The 24,322-nt window shown below is 36.0% G+C and overlaps 3 protein-coding genes and 1 long non-coding RNA gene across 9 annotated transcripts; all 4 read left to right on the forward strand.

The window, feature by feature from the left end:
* Positions 1–1,308: 1,308 nt before the first annotated feature.
* LOC141606457 (uncharacterized) lies at positions 1,309–7,970 on the forward strand. The gene is made up of 3 exons (XR_012526738.1): positions 1,309–2,761; positions 3,230–3,370; positions 7,749–7,970. It is a non-coding gene; the product is annotated as an uncharacterized LOC141606457 (long non-coding RNA).
* Positions 7,971–12,314: 4,344 nt separating this feature from the next.
* On the forward strand, positions 12,315–13,584 carry LOC141608653 (F-box/kelch-repeat protein At3g06240-like). Its single transcript, XM_074427997.1, has 2 exons — positions 12,315–12,891; positions 13,007–13,584. Exons 1-2 carry the CDS (start codon positions 12,315–12,317, stop codon positions 13,582–13,584), a joined length of 1,155 nt encoding a protein of 384 aa, XP_074284098.1.
* Positions 13,585–14,846: 1,262 nt separating this feature from the next.
* LOC141608654 (uncharacterized) lies at positions 14,847–15,344 on the forward strand. Its single transcript, XM_074427998.1, has one exon. It carries the CDS (start codon positions 14,847–14,849, stop codon positions 15,342–15,344), a length of 498 nt encoding a protein of 165 aa, XP_074284099.1.
* A 724-nt stretch (positions 15,345–16,068) lies between these two features.
* Positions 16,069–22,520, forward strand: LOC141606458 (F-box/kelch-repeat protein At3g23880-like). Of its 6 annotated transcripts, none has more exons than XM_074425599.1 (5): positions 16,069–18,919; positions 20,339–20,503; positions 20,657–20,748; positions 20,824–20,912; positions 21,030–22,520. In XM_074425599.1, exons 2-5 carry the CDS (start codon positions 20,407–20,409, stop codon positions 21,145–21,147), a joined length of 396 nt encoding a protein of 131 aa, XP_074281700.1. In that variant the 5' UTR covers positions 16,069–18,919; positions 20,339–20,406; the 3' UTR covers positions 21,148–22,520. The 6 variants fall into 6 exon arrangements, with proteins under 6 accessions (XP_074281700.1, XP_074281701.1, XP_074281696.1 ...); XM_074425600.1 differs by having other exon boundaries at positions 16,073–18,919; positions 20,699–20,748; XM_074425597.1 differs by having other exon boundaries at positions 16,083–16,282; positions 18,752–18,919; positions 20,657–20,912.
* The last annotated feature ends 1,802 nt before the right edge of the window (positions 22,521–24,322 follow it).

Consider the following 24,322-nt stretch of genomic DNA (forward strand, 5'->3'; position numbering starts at 1 on the left):
GTATCCCGCTAGTTGATTCGAAACAATTAGCCTTTTAACTTTGGTAAGCCTTGACCTGGACCGAAAGGTTGGAAGGGGTGAGACCCGCAGTGAACAATATGGTGCTTTAGTGAGGGCGAAAGTTAAACTAATAGCATTTTAGGGCGAATTGAGACCGAAAGGAGATATTCATTGCCCCTTAGACCGATACATCGACTAATCTGTGACCTTCACTGCAATTGACTGACGTTCATTGATGACCCGAAATCCTAGTTTTCTCTTCCTTTTATTAATTTCTTCTATCTTTATTTCTCTTGCCTTAATCTTATTAGTTTAGTTAAAACATTCAAAACCCCCATTAGTGACATCAGACAGACCGAGTAGACAAGTGAATAGTGACCGCCTCCCTGTGGAGATCGACCCTACTTACCGCTGACTTCTGTTAGTAGTACTTATGTATTTTATTTTTGGTACATAACGACCGTATCAAAAGGCTGACCCAAGATCCGAACTACAACACCCCAATGTGTTGATACGTGAATTAACCGACCGACCAGAACATGATTCGGTCTTTGTTGACCCGTAACTGGCCGATGAGCCGATCCGAGATCTTCTAACCCGAAAAAAACTCGACAAACACATGACTCTAAGTCTCTAATTCACCCAAAAAGACTTGAAATGACTTGTTTAAAATCACACTTAATATTATTTACTCTAAATACAGAATCATTAACCCGAAAATGACCTGACTCAAAATAACCCAAACCTGTTTGACCCTATCAATAGTCCTATATACCCCCAAAACTCTGAAACGCGAAATAACCGGACTCAAACTCGACCCGACCTATTGACTCGTTTAAGAGGTTTAGTTTTAGGTTCTACTATATAGACTTTGCGCAGTAAGAGGGTTATACATCCGATGTACTACCTCCAATTCTATAGTTTTTGAGCATTATAAAAAAGTTTTTGAGTTTTGTTTTAAAGTTTCTGAGTTTCACTATGAAATTTATGAGTTTATTCACTTAAACATTCAGCTCTAAAAAATTACAATAAAACTCAAAAATATTATATATAAGTTTAGTTAAATTTGAGTTTTGACGGACAAAATATTAAAATTTAACTTATAAACTTTATTATGCTCAAAAAAATACACATATGCTCAAAAACAAATAAAGTTTTAGGTAATAAGCTCAAAAAAATTACATATATGCTCAAAAAATAAAAAAATTAGAGGTACTACATCCGATGTATGTTCTTTTTTCTCGACTTTGCGTTCATAAACTTCTCTCGAGTCGGGTCAATCAGATCGGGTCAATTTTACCGGTTAAGCATAAAGCCATAAACTATCATCTCCTCCAACACCGGTCAAACCTCAAACAACAGCCACCACCCAACACTTCAAATGACCTCAAAACGACGTCCTATAACCCCATTTTCTGAGTTAGTTCCTGTTAATAATGCTGATATTTGATGTTGAACTCCCTAAAGAACTAATCTTTTCTGAAATCCTCACAAGATTATCAATACCATCTATAATCAAATTTAAATTAGTATACAAAAAATTGGAATTTTGTAATTTCAACCTCAAAATTCATCAAATCATACCTTAATCAAACAATTTCAAACCCTAATCTACCCTTTAATTGTATGTTTATAATATCACCCTTATTACTTTTATATCATTAATTTTGGTGCATATGATAGATACCCAGATGACCATATAAGTGCAAAAGGTTTAATTCATGTTAAAAATCTTTCTTAATTGGTTCATGTAATGGTTTGACTCAAACTCTTGTTTAAGACGGAAACTTAAAACGGGTCGAATCAGATTGATGAGACAAAATAATAATGCCCAGGTACACAATAAAAGGGTTTGTCCCATCTATATGGGTGGGGTGCTTCTGTGCTATTTGACCCGTTTTAATCTTAAGACGGAATATCGGTCTTATTTTGGTAGAGGTAGTGCAAGTACTTGGTATAATTATTGTTTTCATGTTTATAATCCTGTGATGGGTCAATTTTGTGATGTTTTAGATCCTTTGGGCAATTTTCAATGGATGTTTATTACTGGGTTTTGTTTTTTTTCTTCAGAAGATGATTAAGGGTACTTTTTGTTTGTTGATGGGCTTCAGAAGAGGAGTTGTAATACTTTTGACAGCGAAAATTTGGAGGAGAATTGGGGTGTTTGGTGAAGGTAAACTGTCTATTTTTTTTCTGGTGGTAGAGGGTTTTGGTTAACGAGATATTGCATTAGGATATGACTCAAGTTTGGACTCCTAATGTGAAATGTATGTGTGGTTTTGATTTGGTTGATGAGGGTTCCAGGGACGTAGAAATGCCGCGTATGTTATTTGGTAATGTTGGTAATTTGTGGTTCAAATTGTGTGAGATTAGTGGTTGTTTAGGTGCTTGGAATGTGGATTGTGAATGGAGTTGTGGAATGGGGGTGTTGAGAGAGTATGGGGTATGGGACTCTTGGGTGAGGATGTTTAAGTTTGCGTAGTTTTTGTGGATGAACTGAATGGGGAGGTTTTCTAGCTGACCCGAATCAAAGCCTGATGAAATATAAGTTGTTGGTGAAAGATTGGGTGATATTGAGAATTTGAGAGCTGTTTCTCCCTTTGAACGTTCTAGAGGAACGGAATGCTTACAGTGAAATGGTAAATCAGAAGTTACAGCCATGATATCAGTTTAATCGTCAAGGCGCTGTGGATTTCTATTTGTACAGATGATATGGGATACTCTACTCAGTTTCAATTATCCTAGAGCATGCTGTAAACCTGTAAGCATTTGTATACTCTACTCAATTTCAGTTATCCTATCCCCTCCCCTGTAACAAGCGAAAAAAACGCATAGTAGAAAACAACAAGTCTGGTATGAGATGGTTTCTTAAAAATTAAAATGGATCAATACTAGTATGTCATAACATATTGAAATGATTTGGTAAAACTATTTCTTTTCTAATGAAATATATTTAGATTTTATGGTTTCTTATTAGTCCGCATGTAAGTCGTGCATTATTAGACTTGCTATTGGTATCCTTGCTTGTTAATTTGTTACTGGATTTGTTATTCTGCTACCTGTTGTTAAAGGGTTTGATATCGACGCCCTCTTGAGTCTTGGTATTTCATAACTTTGGATCATAATTTCTTTGTTACTATGGGTAGTGGAAAAGTTACGTATATCCGACTATAATTTTAAAATATCTGTCACGAGACCAAAATATGACCAAGGTATTAATGTTTTGAAGGTTATCATGATTTCATGACGGCATTTGGAGGGGGTATAAGACCACTTTATAGCTAAATAATTGAGACGAGGCTGCAACTGCTGATTCTGAGAGTCTGTATGACACAATTCTAATGCTGCAGCAACTGCTTTATAGTTCGAGGTTCGTTTTCTCATTGTTCTTGTATAAATTATGGTTGCATAGTGTTCTTTGTACAATTATTGCTCGCGGACGTCTGTACAGATGATGAAATGAAAACCAACCAATCTGAATAACTACCCAACAACCCGAGTTAGAACAAAAATACAAACGGATTCAATCTGAGCTGTAAGTGCCTTAAACTTTCTTGGACCCTATACCGACCGATTTGAAACCACCCATCTAAAAACATAACCGAATCTGAAACTTCCAGAAGTGGATACTACTTACATTCTGAGTCGAGGTGACTCTAGACTCCCTGAAACGGGTCAATTATTATCCCATTTAGATAGATTGGACAAGTTTTTTTGCCATTGTCTAGGCAATTGACTTTTTGTCGTGTTTCATGTTTAAGACGAATATGACTGTCTTAAAGAAGAATGTGTGTACCTTACCTCCCCTGCATTCATCCAAAAGATTAATTTCAAAAGATGTCTGCTTTTACTGTTCACTGTTTCTATGGAGTATTTGTCTTCTGATTATGTCAAAAGCCAATTAACAAAGCTCTAAGCCATAATAAATGAACATATTTAAGAGAATAACAATTGAATTTTTGTTCTAAATGTACTTAATCTTAGAGCCAAATGATCCCAAATGCTCAAAATCCAAAAGTTGTTGAATTGATGTGACCTTTGGGACTACATACTGGATGAATTGAGAAGGAAGTTAATGGAATTCTGATTTGGGCATTTGGCATATTATAATTAAAAGGGTATTGATAACATCACTCGTAAAATGCTTGTGCCGCTTTATTCCTTCAAATTAAGACGGACTTTATCCCTAAACTCAAGTTACTGAACCCGAGTATGAGTATTGTATCACACTCTGGACAAACTAGAAAGTTTTTGTTGAGACTTAAGTTCGGTTCGGAAATCCAAGACTCAAGTTAAGCTCGTGAGTCGTGAATAGTAAAACGTGGGTGGTCGGTCCTAATGTCCTATATATTGTTCTAGAATTTTTTGTGAGTCGGAGCATTAGACTATGGATAACGTGAAAACAAATAGAAGAGTCTAAACTGAGTCCCGAGTTATTTTAATTCTACACTCGCATATATTGAGTGGTGAAGTAGTTTTTCGAGTGACATCACCAATTCCCTATTATAATGGTCTAATAAGCATCACGGGGCTGCTATATTAGTGACTAGACAAGATAGTTAATTGTGCCTAAAATGGAAAAGATAATCACTGTTAAATTAGTTTCGTCACTTTTCGGTTGGCATGACTTATCAACATGGTGACATCTTTTTAAGTCATAGCTTTTAGCTTTCTGGTGATATGGATTTACGTGGAGAATTGAGCGTGTATTATGCTTTCAATTCTTTTTGTTTACATTTGCATGACTGCTTCAGTCCCTATTTCCTGTCTCTGTCCATTATTTCGTAGTCTTGGATATGTCCGATTTTTTTTTTTAATCCTCCTTTAATTTTGATGGTTATTCCGTGTTAACTGTTAAGTTTGACTGATATTTTTTCACAATATACGGAGTATTTAATTGTTCATGTTAATATTTAACTCAACTGACTAGTAAAGTCAAGTGTGAACAATATAAATAAGATGAAGAGAATAACGGCCTCAAATAAAATATTTAATCCCTATCCTGTTTTAATTTATTTACGTGACGGATACTTATCCTGGTTTTTATTTAAAGATGGCCCACTTGAGAGACCGGCATGTCATCGTCATGTGAAGAGTGTGTATTATTGTATATTCAACCACCTTACCGTGATTCGAGTGAGATTAATGTTAATTCAATACTATAATGTTCCTATACTGTTTATTGTTTCTGCATTATTTATGCAAGTACTCAAAAACGTGGGGTATAACATAAGAGCTGTCAACATGTAATCCATTCTTCTATATAAACCCTGAACCATATTAACACTTCCTCAGTCATCACCTCACCCATAACTAGTTCACAGTGAAGGTAAAAAAAAAAAGGAAGAAAAATGGAGCAATTTAATAGGAAATTAATCAACTCCGATGTGTATCGAGTTGTAGACTATAGCTATCCAACGATGATTCCTAAACGAAAACCTCATCGTACCATCGTGAAGGGTCTCAAATTACTTAACCAATTCGTCAAAACTGTTGCACCAAAAACCAGTTTCACAAATCTCTCAATTCTTACCAAAGAAAACAATCTCCCTCTTGATTTGTTTACCTATGAGATACTTGCTAGGCTTCCTATTAAATGCTTGCTTCGGCTTAAGTCAGTTTCGAAAGAGTGGTGCTCCACTGTCTCTTCTTATGAATTTGCCAATATTCATTTTAAAACCCGTCTTTCAGGTCACCTTCCGTCTTCTCCGGTAGACTACCTATTCATTCAGGTAGCTACTGAGTTCTATCTTCTTTCTGTTCAAGATGATAATGTAGTTCTTGATTATTGCTTAGTTAAACTAGAGCCAAATTTCGACAACCTTGGTGAAAATGAAAATGAGAGTAAGGTTCAATTGATAGGATCATGTAATGGGTTAGTTTGTTTAGCTAATTCATCTTTTTCTGTCGATTATTTCTATTTATGGAATCCCGTAAGTTACGATTGGCGCAAATTTTCCGACCCCTGTTTTACTTCCTGTAATTGTATCGTGTCTTGGGGATTTGCGCATGTCTCCAGTATTGATGACTATAAGGTTGTCAAAATAGTTCAAGACCGTGACCTACTAGAAACCACTGTCCATGTTTTTTCCTTGCGTTCACGGGAGTGGAGACGAGTTCATGATCATGGGCTTGACCGGAGTCTCTCTTTAACCAGAACCAACCCAGGTGTTCTGGTTAACGATTCGCTTTATTGGATCATGGTATCAAAAGGCCCTCTTGAGAAACAGATTGTCGTTCGTTTTAGCCTAACTCTGGAAAAGTTTGAAGAAGTTTCCGGTTTAGTAGTCCCAAGTGGTAGGGATCAGTTCTTGTGTGTTATTGGAGGGTGTTTGTCGACGTACAACTTGAATATCCGCCACGAGGCGGATCTCTCCATTTTAAAGCGACCCGGAGAAGTGAAATCCGTAACCATATCCTCTATGTCCGATAAATGGGTTTGTTCCGGGTTGGTGGGACCCACCAAAACCGGCAAGTTTTTCGTCATCTCAAGGGGTTCAGAGCTATCATTGATGGATCAGGGTTTCTCGGCTAAGGACCGGTGCCCTCTTGTGACATTGGAACAAGCTGACAGGCTTTCTATAGTGAGCTATGTTCCAAGTTTGATTTCACCATTTCCTATCTGAGATTTACAGCATTTACAAGAAGGATTCCGTAATGCTCTGTTTTGTATTCTCCCTTTCATTTAACAATTGTTGATTTGTAGTAAATTAGTGATTTATGTAATGCTCATTTTATCTAATCATGCTCTGTTTTGTATTCTCCCTTTCATTCCCTCCCCTGTACGTCTGTAATATGCGGAAAAGAACTCACTTAGTACAATACATTAAGTTTTGTATGAGACAGTCTCACATGTGACAACCCTCCAAATGCTTATTTTCCTTGAATTATAAGGTTAATGAGTTGGTCTCACACGTAAGATCGTCTCATGTAAGTTTTTCTGAATAAAAAACGTGAAATGAAAATCTTGTTGTTGCTGTATGGAATCGTTGAGCAAGGATTTTCGGATATGTTCTTAAAGTACTCAAGTTTCTACATTTGATTAGTTTATGCAACAACTGGTTTCATATTTGTATGTCCTGAAGTGCGATTATAGCAGCATGAGTTTCAGATGAAGCATTTGTTTTTCTTTATATTGATCTGCTGATCTCATGTGATCTCCTTGACAATGTATTTTTGCTTTCAAATGTGTAGTGTTTTTATCCTATTTCTTACTTTTATCAGTTATGTATTTCGGGTGTTATTGTATAATGTATAATGATAGAAATCGTGATTTACGATTGGATCAAATAATAGACAATATGTGATATAATATTTAAATAATTTCGTGAAACTGTCTTTTTCGGATGAAATATTTTTAGATTGACTCGAGTATTAAACCATGATTTAATACTATGTATCTGACTCTCCTACCTCGCTTTGCGCCAGAGCACTATGTTGGGGCTCATACTATGATTTCAGTTATACTCCCTCTGTCCCGGTCATTTGTTGTCATTTTCCATTTTGGGGTGTCTCTATCATTTGTTGTCCTTTCTATTTTAAGAATGAACTTAATGAGTAATTTGATCATTCTCATTTAATTTGTTCCACTTGTCATTTAGTTATTGGTCATCTCCTCTTTCCTTGGTCTTTGTGCCAAAACCAAAGGACAACAATTGACCGGGACGGTGGGAGTATCTTGCTAGTCTAGAGCTTTTTTTCTGTTTGGCTGGTTAGAACAAGTGAATGACACAATTCTAATGTTGCAGAGAAATCTTTGTGACATTCCAACATGTCCCTTGAAGCTTACATCTGTATGACACTGTTCGGTCGGATCTTCTGAGAGTCCGAGGTTTGTTTTCTCATTTTTCTTTAATAAATTATGGTTGCTCAGTGTTCAGTGTTCTTTATAGTTTATGCAATTATCTCTCGCGGACATCTGTATAAATGATGAAATAAAAACCAACCCAACCTGAATAACCACCCAACAACCCGAGTTAGAACCAAAATTCACCGTTACATGGATAGTCAAGGATGGCACAGTACCATTACAGTTGGGTTCCTGATTGCAGGAATATAATTAGTCGATAATCTATCGAGTCATCTTTCATCCCTTGGTTTCACGAAACTATTGGGAGATTCGGAGTTTGCTTTTGTATATACTCATTTAGTCACCGAGGCAAACTCTAAATACTAATATGACCTCCTAGACGGGGGGTGCTCTTGGCCTAGTGAATATTGCTTACATCCTGAGTGGAAGTGGATCTAGACTCATCGGAACTTCAATTGAACGTAGACTCGAGCCTTACCTTACCCGGTTACCCCCTCTGCTTTTTACTGTTCACTAATAGAGTATTTGTCTTCTGATTTTTTCAAAAGCCATGATAAACGAACCTATTTAAGCAAATAACAATGGCATTTTTTATTTCAAATGTACTTAATCTTAGATCCAAATTATCCCAGATGCCCAAAATCCAAAAGTTGTTGAATTAATGTGACCTTTGGGACTACATATTGGATGAATTGAGAAGGAAGTTGGTGGAATTCTGATTTGAGCATTTGGTGTATTATAAATTGAGCCGAATTATCCCGTAAAATGCTTGTGTCACTCTATTCCTTAAAATTTTAGACCGACTTTATCCCCAAACTCAATTTACTCAACTTGAGTATGAGTTTCAAAATTTAACGAGTTGGAGTATAGACTAGGGATAAGTTAGAAATGTTTTTGTTGGGTCTTGGAAGTCGAAGATTTAATTTAAGACTCGTGGATAATAAAATGTGGGTGGGAAAGTGAGTCAAGATTAAGTCTTAAAAATATAACAAATTTTAGGATTCATTTTCGGTTTAGGATAAAGATAGTCTAGATTATTCTAATTCTACAATCGCATATATTGAGTGGTGAAGTAGATTTTCGAGTGACGTTATTAGTCCCCTGTTATAATGGTCTAATAAGCATCATGGGGCTGCTATATCAGTGACTACATAGTAACATACATGACTTCATCAATAGGAAATTAAATACTCCGGAGTATGAGTTGTGAGTTATGACCAACAATAACATGCTGACATGGTAATGATATGGTTTTACGTGGAGGATTGAGCGTGTATTTGCTTTCAATTCTTTAGCTTTAGATCTGCATGCATGGCTGGCCACTGCTACAGTCTCTACTTCCTGTCTCTGTCCATTATTACGTGTATTGACTATTGATCCCTCCCTTCCCGGACATTACGTGTATTGACTATTGATCCCTCCCTTCCCTTCCATGTCGGCATGTCCTCTAATAAAATACGGAATAATATTTAGGTGGTGTTTGGCTTTACTTATGTAAAATGGTTTTTCCTTTTTAAAAAAAGTACAAGTTACTTTTTGGAAAACTTTTGGTTGTTTGGCCATGCTTTTGTAAAAGCGGTTTCTCATAAAATTTATATGTTTGGTCTAACTACTTTAATATAACTTTTGTTTGTTTTTTGGGTTCTTTAGGTGAAAAGTAGAAGTAGTAAATATCTACTTTTACTTTTGGGGGTGAATAATTAGTTTTTGACTTTTCAAAAACACTTTTAAAACTCTCTAATTTACCGTGTTTGGCCAGGCTACTACTTTTTCAATTACAGAAACACTTATGAAGTTTGGCCAAATAGCTAAAAAGGATAATTCTCATGGTACCCTTAAAGCTTGCAATTTTCCCCCCAAATGTCTTGTTTTTTTAAAAAATTATTTTAACTGCTCATATCTCTTAGTAACGATTTCGTATAGCCATTAGCCGCGATTCTTTCTCTTAAATTGTTGATCTTGGAAAGACTATTATTTTGAAAAAAAAAAAATCATTTTCTGCATATGTGGTCAAAAATAAAAGCTGCTTAAAGTTTCTTGAACGAATAAACTTTGATAAGTCATAACTCCGTTCTAAGATGTCAGAAAAGGACCGATTTTTTCAAGTTGAAGATCTCTTAAAGACGTTCCACTTAGGAAAAAAATTCTTGGCTTTTCGATCTTGTAACTAGGAGATATGACTAGTCAAACATTTATTTTTGACACAAGTAGGGGAATTCGAGGAAAAAATGGAAATTACAGGGCACCATTGGAATTATCCCTATTTAAAATCATTATCTTTTTTTTAATAACCTCTTCATTCAATCAACCGTTAGATCGTTTTAAACCAGAATCTAGACATTAAAAGGAAATGGAGCGGATTCTAATTGCAGTATTACGAGTCCACAAATTTAGACTTTTAGACATGTCTGATATACTGATACTTTTTCAACAACCTAATGACTTAAATAATCTCTTTTCTCTAGTTATGAGAAAAATATAGAGATGATGTAATAAATGAATAAGTGTAAAACGACATAAAAAAAGAAAATTTGGATTTCCTAAAATGATTTCTAATATGAAATATAGAAATATTAGGTTATCAAAATTTATAAATTTAATTGGACTTTCTAATGTGAAGGGTGTGTATTATAGTATATCCAACATTCCGACCCCCTTACCTTGATTCGAGTGAGAGTAGTTTCTACAATACTTCATTGTTTAAGTATTCAAAAAGGTAGGGCATAAGTGTACAACATAAGAGTTGTCAACAAGTCATAAATTCTCCTATATAAAACCTGAACCATATTAAGACTTCCTCAGTCATCACCTCACCCATAACTAATTCATGGTGAAGCAAGACAAATTAGTAGGAAACAAGATGTATGCTTTTTACTGTCCACTGATAAAGTATCTGTCTTCTGATGTTCTCAAAAGCTAGCTCTAACCCCTGATAAATTAATCTATTAGGTAATGTTTGAAAATACGGATTTAATTTCACTTTTGTGATTTTAAATATAGAAATTAAAATGTTTGAATTTACTTTTGAATCAAATTCGAAAACTTCTTTTGAAAATCAAGTAGAATTCGATTTCAAATTTCAATTTCTCAATGTTTTTTAAAAAACTCTTAAAATGTCTCGATTACGGAATTTATAGTTACAATTCTAAGTTGTCAATCACACCATTAGGAGAATAACAATGGACTTTTTTTTGTTCCAAATGTACTTGTTCCAAATGTACTAGACTAGATAATTATTTATGTGTTGATGGAAAAGATGATGAGGATTAAAACTAAAGGATTTACGATAATCACTCTTAAATTAGTATACTTTGTACCATAATTTTTATAACGGTAAGACAATTTTACGGTCTTACAGTATGAGACAATTTTTTATTAGAAAGTCAATTCATTTGTTACTATTAATAAAAGAACAATATTTAACAATTAAATCATAGAAGTATTATAGACTTATAGTGAAAGACCGTGTCACCCAAAAATTATTAACACTGTACAACAATATTTTTGTTTGGTCAGCTTTTTATTGGGGCATTGACTTATCAATAGGAAATTAAATATTCTGTAGGTCTGACTTGTGACCAACATGGTGACATTTTGATGAGTCATTGCTTTTAGATTTTGGTGATATGGTTTTACGTGGAGAATAGAGCCTGTATTTTGCTTTGAATTCTTCTTGTTTAGATTTGCATGACTCCCTACATTTCCTAGTTTCCTACTTCCTGTCGTCTATCTCCAATATTTTTACATAGTCTTGGATATGGATTCCACATCGACCTTTATATGTATTTGAAGATATAATTAATCATGTTTAAGATCGTTTTAACTTATGACCTATCACAAGCCACAACCATGATATCGATTGACTAGTAAAGTTAAGTGTAAACTATACAATTCAAATGAAGAGACTCATGGTCTCATTTTATATAAAATGAGTTAAGTTTTAATTCTTATCTTCTTTTCCTATATTGATGTGGCGGATAATTATCCTGGTTTTTATTTAAAAATGACCCACTTGAGGAACCTATGTGTCATGTGTCCAGCGGCGGAGCCAGAATCGTTTAAGTGCGGGTTTATTTTAATGTAATTGTATTCATTTTTTTTTGTTACGAGATCTTAAAGACATAAAATTTTCAAGTCAGACAAATTTTAATGATGAAAACAGTCAATTGTCGGAAAGTTGTGGGGTCTCAAGACCCCAGTCACCCCACTACCTTATATATTTGGCTATGCTACTGCATGTGTCATGGTCTTGCATGTGAAGGGTATGTACGTAGATCCAACCCCCTTACCCTGGTTCGAGCGAGGTTGATGTTAATGCAATACTGTAGTTCCTAATGTATATATTGTTTTAGAATTGAAAAACGTGGGGTATAACATAGTTCCATAAGAATTGTCAACAGGTAAGTCATCAATTTCTCTATATAAACCCTGAACTATTAAGACTTCCTCAATCATCACCTCATTCATAATTAGTTGAAAAGTTTTAAGTTAAAAAAAAAAAGGAATGGAGCAAATTAGTAGGAAATTAATCAACTCCGATGTGTACCGAGTTGAAGATTATGCCTACCAAACGACGATTGTTAAGAGAAAACCTCATCGTACCATCGTGAAGGGTCTCAAATTACTTAACCAAATCGTCAAAACTGTTGCACCAACAACTAGTTTCACAAATTTCTCAATTCTTACCCAAGAAAATGACCTCCCTCTTGATTTGTTTACCTATGAGATACTTGCTAGGCTTCCTATCAAATGCTTGCTTCGGCTAAAATCAGTTTCGAAACATTGGTGCTCTACTGTATCCTCTTTTGAGTTTGCCAATATTCATTTTAAAACCCGTCTTTCATGTCCCCTTTCGTCTTCTCCTGTAGACTATCTATTCATTCAGGTAGCTACTAAGTTCTATCTTCTTTCTGTTCAAGATGATAATGTAGTTCTTGATTATCGCTTAGTTAAACTAGAGCCGAATTTTGAGAACCATGGCGACGAAGGAAATGACGTTCAATTGGTAGGTTCATGTAATGGGTTAGTTTGTTTGGCAAATTCCTCTTTTTCTGCTGATTATTTTCTATATATGGAACCCTGTAAGTTACAATTGGCGCAAATTTTCCGACCCCTGTTTTACATCCTGTGATTGTATTGTGTCTTGGGGATTTGCCTACGTTTCCAACTCGGATGACTATAAGGTTGTGAAAATAGTTCAAGACTATGACCTGTTAGAAATAAATGTGTCCGTCTTTTCTTTGGGTTCTCGAGAATGGAAACGAATCCATGATCATGGGCTTGACCCGAGTCTCTCTTTAACCAGAACCAACCCGGGTGTTCTGGTTAACGACTCGCTTTATTGGATCATGGTATCAAAAGGCCCTCTTGAGAAACGGGTTGTCGTTCGTTTTAGCCTAACTCTTGAAAAGTTTGAAGAAGTTTCCGGTTTAGTAGTCCCAAGTGGTAGGGATCAGTTCTTGTGTGTTATCGGAGGGTGTTTGTCGACGTACAACGTGAATATCCGCCACGAGGCGGATCTCTCCATTTTGAAGCGACCCGGAGAAGTGAAATCTGTAACCATATCCTCTATGTCCGATAAATGGGTTTGTTCCGGGTTGGTGGGACCCACCAAAACCGGCAAGTTTTTTGTCATATCAAAGGGTTCAGAGTTAGCACTGATGGATACTGGTTTCTCGGCTAAAGACCGGACCCCACTTGTGACATTGGAACAAGCTAACAGACTTTCTATAGCGAGTTATGTTCCAAGTTTGATTTCACCATTTTCTATCTGAGATTTACATCATGTACAAGAAGGATTCCGTAATGCTCTGTTTTGTATTCTCCCTTTAATTTGACAAGTGTTGATTTGTAGTGAATTAGTGATTTATGTAAATGGTAGATATTACTATTTACTATGTGTAAGCAAAGTCGTACACAGATATACGGTTTTTAAAATCACAAAGTTGCCGATAAAGAAACGACGAGGTTGAACCTTAATACCCAGATTTCATATTCGCCATTTCAGGTGTTTACAATTCAATTTCTTGTATTCACGATAAAATGGTAAAGCAATATTATCAATTTGATTTCTTACCAAAGTTGGTAAATTACTAATCCAAATTCAGTAAAATTTTGGTTTCACTACTGCTAAAAAAAAAGTTGGTGATATGGTATTAAATCAAGGTTCAAGGCTCAACAATGAAACGTAATCATTTTGTAAAAAATTTTAAGATCACGGGAAGTTAACGTGACTATGCTTATTATTTAATTTCTAGGAGTTTTTTTTAATAAAAACCGTATACTTGGTTTTGATTTTAATGCCTAACTCAAACCAGATCGGTTTTCGAGAAATTGTATATAATATACAGAATTCAAATCGTATATACAGAAATTCGTGTAATATAATGTTATCACTAATTGAAAACATAGGAAATTATTATCTATGTTTTAACTTGGGGGAAGACATAGGAAGAAAAAGGATCCGAGATGCCGTTTGAAAGCATCTGAGTTCATAATCAATTGAAAACCACCAATATAATAACCTCATAAGTAATCAATGATCGAAGCCGACTCTTTTGCCGGACAGTACTTTGGAAGTTGCCAATTCCACAGATGTGGAAGATTCTCTTATGGAAAATTATTACCAATGTTTTACCGACTGGGCATGAATTCTACAAGCGGAGTATTGATGTGGATCCGTCATGCGGTATGTGTGGCGGGGATCAACGGGCTATGGAAATGCCTGAGCATCTATTTCGCGACTGCGATTTTTCAAGTAGAATCTGGGCAGGCTCTGATTTAGGCATTCGGGTAGAAGGAGCCGAGGGCGTCTCTATCTCTGATTTGATTTGTAACTGGATCCGCTATTTAGCCAAAAGGGAAGAGGGGATCTATCAAGTGATCTCTTTCGTGGCTACTTTGTGGGCTCTATGGACTACGCGAAATAGGATCAGATTCCAGGATCAGGATGTCAACTCGCATATTATCACCAATATGATTTATCGGGATATCCGGGAACGAGTGAACATACTGTGGAAGTCCCTTGATAAAAAAAATGGGTCAGGTTAACAGGAGAACAGAAGAGGAAGGGACACTCCAAGAGGAATCTTTGGCTATTCGTGATGGTCACCCGGTGTGTATTCTCGGCATGCCGAGCGGATGTGCGGTGATACGGGTGAAGGTAGATGCCAACTGGAACCGAAATTTTGAGGCGGCTTTCGGGTGGATTGCTTATGATGATATGGGGAGAGAACTGGGACGGAGACAAGTGCGCACTAGAGCGGAATCGGCACTGCAGGCTGAAGCCATGGGGGTTCGAGATATTGTACTATGGGCACAAGAGTGGCGATATCTTCATCTGGACATTTATTCGGACTGCTTGCAGGTTATCAATCAAATAGCAGGAGCTGACAATGATGATTACAGGATTACGGGCATTCTTGAGGACATTCGTCTTTCTTTTAGCTCTTTCCATTGCTTATGTTTTAATTTTATTCCGAGACTTTTAAATGGCCTTGCGCATAATCTTGCGAAGCAGGCCATGAAACTGTGAAAACTTTATTTACAGCTGTCAAAAAAAAAAAAAAAAAAAAGTAATCAAAATCTGATTTAATCCGAATGAACTGAATTTGATATACCTAAAAAACCACCAACTTAAATGCATAAGAATTATTATCTATGATAACTTGTACCCGAATACATTTGGAAATTTAAATAACTGAATTATTTGGCATTTTTCGTATTTAATAAATTTCATGTACGTCGAACTAAGCCATTGGAATTGAAAATTATTAGCCTAACCCAGCTTAAGAAAACTATTCACCTTAACTCATACTAGCCTAACCTCTGTTTGGTAAAATTATCTGAAAAGGTAGCTGGAACATGAAAAGCTAACTGAAACCTGAAAAGTTAACGAATAAGGTAGCTGAAAATTAGGAATTGATTAGGTAGTTGATTATATAAAAAAGTGTTTGACAACTAACTGAAAAAGTAACTGATTTTGATGAAATGACGTAAAATGATGTGATAACTATTTGATAGTAGTATAAATTTAAGGGGTAAAAACGGAAATCCAAATCAAATCAGGTACCTGAAATCTCAAATGCTACTCTAGGTAGCCTTTCATTTCAGATAACTTATTTGGTTAAATAAGCTACTTACCAAACGCTTAAAAAAAAAGGTACCTAAAATGTTGGTCAAATAAGCTATTTTAACCAAATCAGATACCTAAAATGACTTGCCGGAACCTAACTATTCCGTAATCGACCAAATAATACCACCCACAAGCCGATTAAAATTACTACCAAAATAAACCTGACCGAAATTGAACTAAAATCAAAACTAAAGTTAGTATCAATAATACCAATTTAATATAACCCAATCCAAAACCCTAAACAAGATTCAGTCACTCGCTCAGTCACTCACACAGTCACACATAGAGGGAGAGCAGAGTATCCGACGATCGGCGACTACTCTCGCGTCTGTTTTCAGGTTTGCAGCTAATTTTAGGGTTTCATGCTTTGTTCTTATACGTTTAATTGATTTGGGGGAAAATCTGCAGTTTTATGTTTAGTAATCATTCTGGTTAATTACATCTTAGTTCTTCAATGACAAAGAGTAAGAAGAAGCATGTGATTCCGCAACAAAGTTACCTCTCTGATGATCTAATTATTGAAGAAATACTTACAAGATTACCCGTCAAATCAATTATTCGATTTAAATCGGTTTCGAAACAATGGTATTCTACTCTTTCTTCTTCCGAATTTGCCAATGCCCAACTTATCAAATCCCCCTTTCCTCACCCTTCTGCTCCTATTGACACCTTGTTTATCAAATGTGGTAAAAATTGTTACCTTTTCTCGTTCGACGATGATGAACAGATTTGTGCTAATTCTGAAGATAATTTGGTTAAGCTAGACGTCGACTTTGGGGTCGGAAAGTATAATCTTGAACTTACAGGGTGCTGCAATGGGTTAATTTGTTTAACCCAATATTATAATGAATACTTCATTTTATTGAATCCGGCTACCCGTAAGCTGCACCAATATGAGTCAGATGGGTATTTGAAGCGTTTTGATGAATCAAAATGCCCTTATGTAGCCTCTGGATTTGGGTATGCATCCAATGTCGATGACTACAAATATGTTCGAATTCTGTCGGAATATGGGGGTAATGAAAAAAAACCTATTGTTCACATCTTCTCTCTTAGGGAAAATAGGTGGAGAGAAATTGATTTTGATCATAACCCGCTCGTAGTTTATAGAAACGCGATGCTTGTTAATGACAAGTTATACTGGCATGCTGTTAGTATCCAAGACGGTGATTCAGTTGTTAGCTTTGATTTAGGGACTGAGTGGTTTGACATAATTACGATCAATTGTGCCGAACACGACGCCTTGGGAGTTATGGGAGGGCGTTTGAGCACGTGCAGCTGTACGGGTGACAAGTTAATGAATATATTGGAACCTCCCTCAATACTGAAATCTATTTGTCTACCAAAGGGGTTCAGATTAGACATGTACTCTCAAATGCTTGGGTTTACAAAGGCTGACAATTTTTTTGTGACGAATCCATTATATGGTGAGGGTTATGGGGGTGCAACATTAGGGTTACTTGACACACGTACAAAACCTATGCAATACACAACACTTTTGAGGTTTGATATGTTGCTTAAAATTGCAATATATTTCCCAAGCCTGGTTTCGCCTTTTCGCATCGTAGAGCCTTTGGAGGCATAAATACAATGTTGCATTGTATGCTCTTTATAAATTGCTTGTAGAACTCTCTGTGACTGTTTTGTACTATCTTAGAGTATTTCTTTACAATTGATCCCATCTTCATTTACTTGCATTAGGTCGTTTTTCTATTAGATTTATCAGATGGTAGGGCACATGAATTTGTGGATCCATGGAATTTTTTTGCTTTAGTTCATGCCTTTGTCCTTGGTTGGCGGGACTCATCAGCATCACTAAATGTTTTGTAATCTGGAAGGAGTTGGAGCTAGCACACATGGCATTTGAACCGGATTCATTATTAGACATAGTACTAATATATGATGTACTCTCCCTATAAATTTGGAACAAGCTGATGTAGGTTGTAGACTTGTAGTGAGCTATGTTTGAACTTTGAAGTGTGATCTCACATTTCTCCTTAAATTATAAAGTTAATGGTTGGTCACAAATGTAAGACCGTTATGTTTTTGTGAATATAAAACGTGAAATGAAAATCTTGTTGTACCATCATGCTGTATGGAATCTATGAGCAAGTATTTTGGCATATGCTCCTTAAGTACTGAAGTTTCTACATTTGATTTGTTTATGCAACAACTACTTCATATTTGTATGTCTTGCAATGTGATTATAGCTCAGTCTTTTCAGTCAATATCTTGGATGTTAGCATTTAACAGCATGAGTTTCACATGAAACATTTGTTTTTCTCTATATTGATCTGCTTCATAATGTTTTTTTTTTTTTTTTTTTTTTTTTTTTTTTTGCTTTCAACTGTGTAGTGTTTCTAGGCTTCTGGCATGTTTGTTACTTTTACCAGTTATGTATTTTGTGTCATTTTCCGCTAGGTGGTTGTTAAGTTACTGTATAATGATAGAAATCGTGATTTACAACGGATCAAATACTAGTATATGATAATATATTGAAATGATTTGGTAAAACTATGTCTTTTTCTGATGAAATATTTTGGATTTTATGGTCTCTTATTAGTCCGCATGTAAGTCGTGTATTCTTATAATTGTGGTAGCTAGACTAGCTACTGGTATCCCTGCTTGTTGATTTGTTAAAGGATCTGTGAGACAGTGACGCCCTTTTGAGTCTTGGTATTTCATCACTTTGGATCGTTTAGGTTGTTCTTTTACATTGTGGATCACTTTGGAAATAATTTCTTTGTTAGTACGGGTAGTGGAAAAGTTATATATATCTGACTATAATTTTAAATATCTGTTATGAGATCGAAAGATATCCACGGCTGCATTTTGAGGAGTATAGATCGCTTTATAGCTAAATGATTGAGACGAGACTGCAATGGCTGATTCTGAGAGTCTATGAGACAATTCTGATGCTGCTGAGCTTATATCTGTATTACACACTGTTCGGTCGGGTCTTCTGAGAGTCAGAGGTTTGTTTTCTTATTGTTCTTTGATAAATTATGTTTAGTTGCTCAGTATTCTTCGCGGACATCTATGTAGATGATGAAATGAAAACCAACCCAACCTGAATGACCACCCCACAACCCGAGGTAGAACCAAAATACAAACGGACTTGATCTGACGCATAACTGTTACCAACTTTGTTGGACCCTATATTGACTGATTTGAAATCACTCAACTAAAATATAACCTAGTCTGAGACTTGCAGAAGTTTATCTACATGACAAATTAGAGTATATAATTCACCATAGTCTGATACTCTGATAGTAAAGGATGGCACAGTAGCATTACAGTTGGGTTCCTGATTGCAGGAATATATTTAGTCGATAATTTATCGAGTCATATTTTATCCTTTGGCTTCACGAAACTATTGGATGATTCGGAGTTTGCTTTTGTATATAATCCTTTAGTCATTGAGGCAACTCTTAATAGTAATATGACCACCTAAACAGGGGTGCTGTTGGCCCAGTGAATGTTGCTTACATTCTGAGTCGAGGTGGCTCTAGACTCCTCGAAACTCTAATTTAAAGTAGAGTCAAGCCTTGCCTTACCCTGTTACCCCTCTGCATTCATTCAAAAAGATTAATATTAAAGATGACTGCTTTTTACTGTTCTCTGATGGAGTATTTGTCTTCTGATTTTCTTGAAAGCCAATTAGCCCATGATAGAGCTTGCGACGGATATCGCCGTCACAAATGAGAATTTGTGATCTATTTATGCCCAAAATGCAAAAATTGTTGAATTTATGTGACCTTTGGGACAACATACTGGATGAATAGAGAGGAAAGTTAATGGAAGGATTTGGGCATTTGGCGTATTTGTGTTATAATTAAGTCTGACTTTATTTCTTCCTTTTAATTAACACCCGTAAAATACTCGTGCCACTTTATTTCTTCTTTTAAATTTAAGACCGACTTTATTGTCGGACTGGAGGCACAGTAGAAAAGTTTTAGTTGCGTGACTTGCGTCTTAAGCCGTGTCTCGAAAATTTAAGAGACAACTTTTCATGAATAGTAAAATGTGGGTGGGAAAGTTGGTCCTATGAATTGCTGTCGAAATTTTTTATGAGTCGGAGCACTCTACTACAAATAACGTGAAAAACTTGAAAAGTTTGAACTGAGTCTTAAAAATAAAATACTCCTATCAGACCTTAGGACCCATTTTGGGTTTGAGATAAAGATAGCCTAAGTTATTCCTATTCTACACCCGCAATATTTAGTGGTAAAGTAGATGTTCGTGTGACGTCATCAGTTTATAATGATCTAATAAGCATCATGGGGCTACTATATTCGTGACTACACTAGATATAATCATTTGTTAATGAAAAAGAGGATGATTAAAATTAATTTAAAATAATCACTGTTAAATTATTTCTTCCGTTCACTTAGATTCTGAGAAATGGGCTTGCTCCGGGTTGGTGGGACCCACAAGGACCGGCAAGTTTTTCGTCATCTCAATGGATTCAGAGCTAGCACTGATGAATCCGGGTTTATCGGCTAAAGACTGGACTCCTCTTGTAACATTGGAACAAACTGACAGACTTTCTATATATAGTAAGTTATGTCCCAAGTTTAATTTCACCATTTTCTATCTGAGATTTACTAGAAATATTTTGTTCAAGTGCTCTGTTTTGTATTCTCCCTTTCGTTTAACGAGTCTTGATGTGTTGCAATTTATGTACTGGTCTTTTATCTTGTCATGTTCAGAATTCGGATTTTTCTCATTTGGAGTACGTTATATCTCGACAGGCCGGCAAGCCGCAACAATGTCTTTATCTACCAAATTCACTGTTTACACAGTAAGTAATTTTACAGATGCGATGTCACAGTTTTAGCCATGGCCAACATTTTGTGTAAGATTACATGACCATCAGTGGCAGTGTTGGGATTTCGCATTAGAGGGGATTACTGACTGTAGTTCTCTCGCTCCGCTACTAAGGACCTTGCCACAAGTCAAAGTCATGTATGTGAAAGTTATGGGATACACGATCTAATGAGCTTATTGTCCTATTGTATTAGATTATAATACAATGAAAACTTCCAAGTAATGCCAATAATAAACTAACAAAAATTAGTGCAGGGATGTCAATCGGGAAAAATTTATAGCAGAGATGGAAAGTGAAAGCAAGGATGATGAAGATCCAATACAGCAAACTGAGCTGCCACATGATTTGATATCTGAGATGTTGTTAACATGATTGCCCATCAAATCCGTTTTCCGATTCAAGTCCGTTTCCAAACTCTGGTATTCGATTATCTCTTCTTCTCGTTTTGCTTGCACCCACCACAAGTTTTCCAGCCCTTCGACCACACAATCCTTGCTCATTCGAAAAAGCAACAAATTCCAGATCATGTCTCACGAAAATGGCCAAATTGACTTGGTCAACGTGGAGGTTGACTTTGGTTTAGATGAGAATATGGTCTTGGTGGGGACTTGTAATGGGTTGGTTGGTTTAGGATCAACTTCTGGTAGTTTGTTCATTGTATGGAATCCAATAACGGGCGAATTTTGCAAATATTTGGACCCGGAAATCTCCGACTTCACTACCGGAGGAGGGTGTATGGTCACTTGGGGATTTGGGTATGTTTCTGCAGTTGATGATTACAAGTTTGTTAGGCTATGCAAAAAAGTGTTTAGGGAATCGATAAGGGTTCACGTTTACTCGACAAGGTTTGACAAAATGAAAAGAATCGACAATGATACTTGTGATAATTTCTTTGGTTTGAGAATAGCTGAGCGCTTACATAGACCAGGGGTACTGGTTAATGAGACTCTGTATTGGATGGGCGGCGTGCCACCCATGCTAGATGGATTGCCAAGGAAAATTCTTTCCTTTGATCTAGCATCTGAGATTTTTGACACATTTCCTCACCTCGAGGTGAGCACACCGCCTTCAACATGTGATACAGATAAAGATGAATGTTTTGATGAGTTATTATGTGTTGTAAATGGGTGTTTATCTAAGTACGGTAGACGTGTTACAAGTGGTGAGTATGTCGTAACCGTGTTGAAAAGTCCTGGAGAAAAGGAAGAAATTATTCTTTCTAGGGATTTGGCTGATTGGATGTACGATGACTTAATTGGATCCGTCGGAGGTAACAAGATCTTCACACAATTTTACGGTGATTCTGCACTACGTTTAGGGGTTTTCGACGTAACTTTGCAGCCTTTGAAGCATACGTTGTTGATGATCCTTGATAGAGGGCCAAAAATTGAGATTGTTAGTTATTGTCCCAAGTCTTATTTCACTTAATACTCAGCTATAGAGACACCCGAGACACACATAGACGAGGTTTCGAATATCTAACTTCTACTTGTTTTCCTTTAGCTACACCACGTTTTTTTTTTTTTTTTTTTTTTTTTTGTTGACGGTTTTTTTTAGTGTCATAGTACTCTACTCTGACTAACCATGTTCTTTAAATTTTTATTTTTTTGTAAGAAATATTTTAATACGAGGCAACATAAAGAATTTGTTGAGTCGGAGGTACTATTTAACCGCGCTTTTGACTAAACTATACAATGCATTTATCTACTGAACATATTAATGCAATTTAAATGAATGTTGTAGCTTTTCTAGCATTTGGAACTTGTGTCTCTATTACACACCACAACTATAAAACCATCACATTTGCAGTATACACAACTGCTATGCGTTAAGGTTTTAGAAAATGGGAGACGAAGATTGCCTCGACGAAACAAAGCTACCTTCCTGAAGATCTTATTATTCAAGAAATACTTATAAGATTGGAAGTTTTTGCTTAAATAGGGTCGAAACCCAAACTATTTAACAAAATAGGGCGGGTTTCAAACTATTTACCAAAAATGGGTCCTCGTCATCAATTCCGATTTTTTTTATTTTTTTTGAATTTCATAGCATGTCGCTGCCCTGGACAGCGAGAAGTTGGTTCCATGTTTAGGTGTTTGACAACCTACATTCGTCGTCTCCGTTCTCCTTACTCCTACTACCAAATAATGAAATACAACCAGCATTCTCTTCTTCTCACTTCCCTTATCATATACACACATTTGTTTGAGTTATTAGCTTCATGTTTTACCCAAAAAAATGACCCGCAATATCGCCGTTCACAAACAATTTATGTTGCTAGCTGCGAAAGCGAAACCGAAACCAAAATGGCTGAATTTTACATGTTGCAACGTGATCGACGATTCTGAGTAAGCTTCCCATGAAACAAAGCTGTACCTTTCAAAGCTCACTGTAATTACTAAATACTGTATATCACTATCACCATAAATCCATAATTCCTACTGTATATCACTATCAATATAAATGGATTTCTCGAAACCGAAATAGTTACTGAACGGCGATCTTGCGGATCATTTTTTGCGGAAACCATGGAGCAAATAACTCAAACAACCAAGTGTATATGTTAAGGGAAGTGAGAAGAAGAGAATGGTGGTTGTATTTCATTATTTGGTAGTCGGAGTAAGGAGAACCGAGACGACGAATGTAGGTTGTCAAACACCTAAACATGGAACCAACTTCTCGCTGTCCAGGACAGCGACATGCTATGAAATTCAAAAAAAAAATAAAAAAAATCGGAATTGATGACGTGGACCCATTTTTTGTAAATAGTTTGAAACCCGCCCTATTTTGTTAAATAGTTTGGGTTTCGACCCTATTTAAGCAAAAACTTCTATAAGATTGCTGTTAAATCCATTCTCTGCTTAAAGTCAGTCTCAAAACAATGGTACTCTACTCTCTCATCTTCTGATTTCACCAATGCCCACCTTATCAAATCTCCATTTTATCACCCTTTTGCTCCGGTTAACACCTTGTTTCTCAAAAGCGGTAAAAGTTACTACCTTTTCTCTTATGATGATGATGACAATGATCATATTTCGTGTAGTTGTAAAGATAATTTGGTGAAGCTAGACGTTGACTTTGGCTTTGGGTCCGAAGATAACTTTCGCTTTAATGGGTTGATTTGTTTCACAAATATGAATCATTTTATGGAACCCGGCTACCCTGAAATTTCACAAATATGAATTAGATGGGTATTTGAAGCGTTTTGAAGGGCAATTCTACCGTTGTATCGACAGTGGATTTGGGTATGCATCCTTTGTTAATGACGATAATAAATATGTTAGAATCTTGAGCACGATTTGGGGAGAGGAGAGTTGTATTATTGGAGTACATGTCTTCTCCCTTAGGGAAAAAAGGTGGACGAAAATCGATTTTGATATTGAACTTTTTTCTCTTCATAGAGGACCAGTGCTTATTAATGAAACGGTTATATTGGGTCGGTTATAGTATCCGAGCTCGTCAAGTTAAAAATAAACATATGCAGTTGTTCTTGTATATTCCCTTTGCTTCGGTCATTTGCTTACCTTTTATTTTGAAAGATCAATGA

This window comes from Silene latifolia, chromosome 10, assembly GCF_048544455.1.
Source record: "Silene latifolia isolate original U9 population chromosome 10, ASM4854445v1, whole genome shotgun sequence".
Taxonomy (NCBI): Eukaryota; Viridiplantae; Streptophyta; class Magnoliopsida; order Caryophyllales; family Caryophyllaceae; genus Silene; species Silene latifolia.